General features: G+C 43.6%; 1 protein-coding gene across 1 annotated transcript; it reads left to right on the top strand.

Moving 5' to 3' along the window:
- The first annotated feature begins 3821 nt into the window (after positions 1–3821).
- LOC104231120 (uncharacterized) lies at positions 3822–6719 on the top strand. Its single transcript, XM_070147409.1, has 4 exons — positions 3822–4625; positions 4743–5373; positions 5668–6043; positions 6338–6719. The coding sequence occupies exons 1-4, from the start codon at positions 3822–3824 to the stop codon at positions 6717–6719; spliced, it is 2193 nt and encodes a 730-aa protein (XP_070003510.1).

The raw sequence follows: 6719 nt of genomic DNA on the forward strand, positions 1-6719 counted from the left end.
CCCTAGAGACAACCCCCATCCTCCTCGTACCATCTCTATATCTTCACCGGAGGAGCCGCCGCCGGCGAACACCATCTGCGCCAACGACCACCAAATTCACACCATAGATTCCCCATGAATCCCTCTTTCTAACCATGCCATTGGTTTCCCTCGAATCTCACCAGAGCTCGTCGAATATCCGTTGGAACATTTTTCGGCCACGACGTCACCATATCCAATTGACACCAGATTAACAACATGGCTTCCTCTCCCCATCCTCTATCAATTCCCCTTAACCCCATGTCTCGAATGTGGCCGGAACCGTTCGAATGACATTTTTAAACTTTCCGGCCAAAACCCTAAATAATTCAGTCCTTGCCAAATTAGTACCATAAGGTTTTTGGGCTGACCTCATAAGTAATTCAGTGTCAAAAAGTTTGAATGTCACCGGAGATGGCCGGAGTGGAATTTTCAGTTAGCCGGATTTCCTTTTGTTAAAGTCGTTTCAATATCAGTGAGTTTCCTTTCTTGGTGTATTTCTCTTATTTTGCTGTGTTAATTCCCAGTTTAGTGTGTGATAATTGTGGTTAATTCTCTTCTGATTTTGTGCTTAGCTGTTTATTTGTCTAGGTTTAGTTAGTCTGTTTAAGTTGGATAATTAGTCATTTTTCTATTTGACTTTCCCTGTTAGTTTTGTCCTGATTAATTCAGTGTCAATAATTCTGGGTTCATTATTGGTTTTAATTCATTATGAGGTTTTCATTAGTTAGTATTCAAGGATGGTTAGTTTGTTTGGTTAGTACTTCTGAGGTGATAATTAGCAGATTCTATTAATCTAGGTTAGCAATATTCAGAAATAAAAGAGTAAATTCCAGGTTAGTTTAGAATAGAATAGAGGAAGCTAGGATTCATTAGGATGTTCTAGAAGGGGTTCAAAGTGAAAGTCAGTAAAAATGGGTGTTAGCTTGCAGAATAAGTTAAAAAACTAAGGGACTAGAGTTGAAATTAAATGAGGGACCTAAAAGGAAAACTAAAATTTGAGGCTCACTCTTGGTTGCCTATAAAAGGGCATCAAAATGCCTTGAGGAGAGGTTTTCTTTTTCAGCCATCAAATTCTCTCCCAAAAAATTCCCATAGAAGATCTGATCCAGCTTGCAAACTTCAAGTTTAGAGTCTGTTTAGTTCTCTATAGAAAACCCAAAAAAAAACCCATAGGAAATCTCATAAAAAAAACCACAAACAAGTTACTGTTCCATTGATATCTCAATTTTAATCTCAAGTTTTCCTATTTCAAATTTGGTGTTTGAGGTCTCATAGGTATACAAATTGATTTTGGGTTGGTTTGAGTCCAATTGAACTAGGTTGTGATCGAGCTTGGATTTCTGCTGGAAGTGTGAGTGTATTCTAAGTAATATTCGTGATTTTTGGTCTGTTTTGGAACTGGTTCAGGTCTGACCTCTCATTTGGCTGATTTTAAATCTTTTCTGGGCTGTACTTCATTCTCTAGGTTGTTTCCTACTGCTCTTACTGCTGGAAATTGTATTTTGCTGTAGTTGCTGCTGATTATTTGCCATAGCTGACTCTTTCTCCTTCTTCTGATTAAATTTCCTTTTCCAGGTACACCTTCTGATTTCATATGACCTTGAAGAATCGATGTAATTGAGTTGAGTTGAGGAAATACATGATGAAATTCTGTTTGAAATGCTTCCTGAAGTCGTTTTTTTCTAGGATTTTTCTGTTTCTGTTTAGTTTTAATGCATAAGATGGCTCGTTATTTGAAATGCTTCATGTGTAACTGGTCTGTAATTGGACTGTGATTAAGTAGTGTGGACTGATATTTAGAGCCTCAGTTATAGTCATTGAGTCGAACTCTATAATTGTGTAGTCCTTGAGATTGAAATGGGTTGGAGCACTTTGCAAATTGAATTTAGTAAACTGTGCAGCCCTTGTTTTGTTTCATACTTTTACTATGAGTTAAACACTTCCTTGAGTTCTGTGGTAGTGAAAACAAGTTCAAAAATGTTGTCAAGTTTACTAATCAATCCCGCTTGGCCTTGTAGTTATGGAACAGATTTGAGATGTTCGTTTCAGTAGTTGAATCTCGTTAGTTAAAACTTAAGAGAGTTTAAACTAGGGATTTGAGGGGTCAAATGGACTTCGATTCTTGTGAATTTGATATGTATAGACTCGTGGCGAGATAAGGATCATTTTGGTGTAAAAATTTCTGACTTTCGAGAAGTGGTCCCGGGGCTCGTGTTTTGAAAATTTCGTGATTTTCGATATTTTTCGATTGCGTTATATTCCCTTAGCCTATTGTAATGTATTCGTTGTGGTTTTGGCCAGATTCGACGCGCGAGGAGGTCGATTCGAGAGGAAAGGGCATTGCGAGATAGTCTTTGGCCGGCTAGAGGTGAGTAATAGATGTAAATGCTGATCTGAGGGTTTGAAACCCCAGACTTTCACATTGTAACGCTATATTGAGGCGTGAAATGCATTCCACGATGAGTGCGGGGTCGTTTATGGTTGGGGATTGTGACTTGGTACATCCCGAGTGTTATATCTACTATATTGGCGATTGAGACGCATACTTCATTACTGTGAATTGGGCTTATTGCCATGTTTGGGGCCTTGTGATGACCTATAGAATCCTTAGGGGATCCTTATGTGTTTTCCTCACTTATTTGCATAAACTATACTCTCAGTCATGTTTTCAACTGTTAAAAATATTATAAGAACTGTATTTTTGAACATGAACATTAATTGAAAAGGATATGAGGGCTGAGATCCCTATAGTATGCCATGCCCGAGTGGTTGTGAATTTATTTGATTGAGATGGGTCGAGGACCCGATAGTGAGGATGTTTTTCCTTGATATGGATTGGGTTGCATGCCGCAACAATGATATATTGATATTGAGGCCAAGAGCCTATTTGATGCCACGAGATGGCTGATATTGCACTTGGGCTATAGGAGCCCCTTCGGAGTCTATACACACCCCTAGTGAGCGCCGTCGACGATAAATAAATAGAGCGGGCTGCACACCGCAGCGGGTACTAGAGTGTACCGTTATATGTGTTGCAACTTTTCATGCATTATTTCTTAACTGTGTTACATGTTGATTACTGTTTTCACTGATATTGATCTAAACTGCTAGATATAGATTACTTTGTGCATTTTTTGTGATTTCTTACCTTCGGACTGTGTTTATGCTTATTACTCACTGGGTCGGAGTACTCAATTTACTCCCTGCACCTTGCACTCAAATCCAGGTTCTTCTCAGGCTGAGTAGATCCAGTTGATCAACAGACTTAGCTTCGGGGAGTATCGAGGTAGGTACACGGCATTCACAACCATTGATTTCTCCCCTCTATCCCTATCTTTTATTTCCGTACTTCTGCTTCAAGATAGACTTGTATCTCTAGACTTGTTTCTCCCCTCCCCTCTATTTGGGATTGTATTCTGTATTTTGTTAGATTTTACGCATTGTTATCAGTATCTCTAGATCTTTGACTTAAATGGTTTAGTGAATTCTCTGTCGTATTTAACTACATCTGTTTAATTAATTGTGATAAGTGTTGATAAAATGGTCGGGCTTGCCTAGTAGTGTGTTGGGCGCCATCACGACCAGGTTAGGGTCGTGACAAGTTGGTATCAAAGCGTAGGTTACTTGGTCTCGCGAGTCATGAGCCGGTTTAGTTGAGTCTTGCGGATCGTTATGGAGACGTTTGTACTTATCCTCGGGAGGCTGCAGAACCTTTAGGAGAAACATCTTATTCTTGGAATTCTTATCGTGCGACTTTGTTGATCTGAGAACTAAATTTCTGTTATTCTATTCTCTCGCAGATGGCAAGGACACGCGCTATAGGACGAGGCGAACGACCACCAGTACCACCTATTGAGGCCACTAGAGGCCGTGGACGCGGTCGTGGTCGTAGTAGAGGCAGAGCTGCGGGGGCAACACCTGTTGACCCACCAGTTGCCCCGGCTCAGGATCAGGCTCCAGCTATAGAGACTCCAGCAGCACCTGCTCAAGCACCAGTTGTGCCTATTGTGATTCTGGGTCTTCAGGAGGCCCTAGCTCAGATTCTATTTGTTTGCACTAGCCTGGCTCAGGCAGTCTCAGCCACTACTATAGCAACTACTTCACAGGCCGGGGGAGGCAATCGGACCCTCACTACTTGCACACCTGAGCAGGTAGTGCGGGGATTGCAGACACCAGAGGCACCACCCGTTCAGCAGGTTGCCCCAGTTCAGCCGTTTGCACCGGTTCAGGATGTTGTAGTTTCAACTATGCCAAACGATGAGCAGTGTCGTCTTAAGAGGTTCAGCAGGCTTTCACCTCCTACTTTCAGTGGTGTTCAGGGCGAGGATGCCCAGGGTTTTCTCGACAAGTGTCGTCGTATGCTTCAGACAGTAGGGATTGTGGAGTCTAGCGGTGTATCATTTACTACTTTCCAGTTCTCAGGAGCAACTTTCACTTGGTGGGAGGCATATGAGCGGTGTAGGCTGGTAGGTGCAGCGCCTTTGTCATGGCAGGAGCTCTCCACTCTATTCCTGGAGAAGTGGGTACCGCAGTCTCAGAGGGAAGAGCTATGTAGGCAGTTTGAGTGGCTTTGCCAGGGAGATATGACCGTGTCTCAGTATGAGGTTAGATTTTTAGAGTTGGCTCGTTATGCTCTATGGATGGTCCCGACTGATCGGGAGAGGATTAGGAGGTTTATGGACGGACTTATCTATCCCATCCGTATTCTAATGACTTGAGAGAGGATTCTGAGTCATACCTTTGAGGATGTAGTTGATATTTCTTGTGATATTGAGACGGCTCGCCGTCAAGAGAGAGAGGATAGGGAGGCCAAGAGGTCTCGTGGATCGGGCAGTTACACTGGTGCTCCGTCTAGGGGCCAGTTCCAGCAGGGCAGCGGTCGTTCTTTCAGGCCTCATCAGTTGGCTCGTCCTGAGTATCGTGGGGCGTCTTCAGGCCATAGTTATCAGGGGTTCCAGCATGGCCAATCTTCATTGAGTTCCCTCCCAGCACAGAGTTTGTCTTATGATCCTTTAGCTCAGGGTTCTTCGGCGCCGAGTGCATCAGCTAGTCACTCTGGTGCGAGGGGTTCCCATCAGTCCCCTTCTCTAGTGTCGGGTAGTTGCTTCGAGTGCGAAGAGTTTGGTCACATGAGGAGGCAGTGTCCTCGGCTTCGTGGTAGTCAGTCTCAGCGGAGGGATCGGCCCTCGTCTTCTAGTCCAGTTTCTTCCTCACCTGCCCTGCCAGCTAGGGGTGGAGGCCAGGCAGCTAGGGGTCACCCCAGAGGTGGAGGTCGATCAGGCGGTGGCCAGGCCCGATTTTATGCTATCCTAGGCAGGACAGATGTTGTTGCTTCAGATGTTGTTATCACAAGTATTATCTCGGTCTGCCACAGAGATGCCTCTGTATTATTTGATCCCGATTCTACTTATTCATATGTGTCTTCATATTTTGCCCATTATTTGAGCATGCCCCGGTAGTCTCTTGCTTTACCTGTTCACGTGTCTACCCCGGTGGGCGATACTGTTGTTGTGGACCGTGTGTATCGGTCGTGTACTATGATTATTGGGGGTCTAGAGACCCGAGTTGATTTATTGCTATTGAGCATGGTAGATTTCGATATTATTCTAGGCATGGATTGGCTATCTCCGTGTCATGCTATTCTAGACTGTCATGCTAAGGCAGTCACTTTGGCTATATCGGGTGTTCCGAGGATCGAGTGGTATGGTTTGACTAACTATGCCCCTAGTAGGGTTATCTCTTTCTTGAAAGCCTATCGGATTGTTGGAAAGGGTTATCTATCATATTTGGCCTTTGTGCGAGATGTTAGAGCTGAGACTCCTAGTATTGATTCTGTTCCAATTATGAGGGATTTCCCTGATGTATTTCCTGCAGACCTGTCGAGTATGCCCCCGGACAGGGACATTAATTTTGGTATTGACCTGGTGCCGAGCACTAAGCCCATTTCCATTCCGCCGTATTACATGGCACCAGCGAAGTTAAAGGAATTGAAAGATCAGCTTCAGAAACTCCTAAAAAAGGGGTTTATTCGGCCTAGTGTGTCATCGTAGGGTGCACCTATTTTGTTTGTGAAGAATAAAGATGACACAATGAGAATGTGCATTAACTACAGGTATTTGAACAAAGTAACAGTGAAGAACAAGTATCCTCTACCTCATATTGATGATTTATTCGACCAACTTCAGGGAGCAAAGGTGTTTTCTAAGATCGATCTCCATTCGGGTTATCACCAGTTGAAGATTAAGGATTCAAATATTCTTAAGACTGCTTTCAGGACCCGATATGGTCACTATGAATTTCTGGTTATGTCTTTTAGGCTGACCAATGCCCCAGTAGCGTTCATGCATCTGATGAACAGCGTATTTCGGCTGTATCTAGATTCTTCTGTTATCGTGTTCATTGATGATATTCTGGTGTACTCACGTAGCCAGGAGGAGAACGCGAAGCATTTGCGTGTGGTATTGCAGAGGTTGAGGGAGGAGAAACTTTATGCAAAGTTCTCCAAGTGGGAGTTTTGGAAGCGGCTTTCTTGGGGCACGTGGTATCCAGTGATGGTATTCAGGTTGATCCAAAAAAGATTGAGGCGGTTCAGAGTTGGCCTAGACCGTCCTCAGCCACAGATATTCGTAGTTTCCTCGGTTTTGCGGGCTATTATTGCCGATTTGTTCAGGGTTTCTCATCTATTGCCTCGCCCTTGA

The sequence above is a fragment of the Nicotiana sylvestris genome, chromosome 5 (genome assembly GCF_000393655.2).
Source record: "Nicotiana sylvestris chromosome 5, ASM39365v2, whole genome shotgun sequence".
NCBI lineage: Eukaryota > Viridiplantae > Streptophyta > Magnoliopsida > Solanales > Solanaceae > Nicotiana > Nicotiana sylvestris.

What these genes read in the sequence shown, in the direction of transcription:
- LOC104231120 (XM_070147409.1), top strand. Translation starts at nt 3,822, where the DNA reads ATGGCAAGGACACGCGCTATAGGACGAGGCGAACGACCACCAGTACCA. An exon ending in TTCAGATGTTGTTATCACAA is followed by an intron (nt 5,374 to 5,667) that starts GTATTATCTCGG and finishes ATGCTATTCTAG; the next exon opens with ACTGTCATGCTAAGGCAGTC. An exon ending in CAGAAACTCCTAAAAAAGGG is followed by an intron (nt 6,044 to 6,337) that starts GTTTATTCGGCC and finishes TATGTCTTTTAG; the next exon opens with GCTGACCAATGCCCCAGTAG.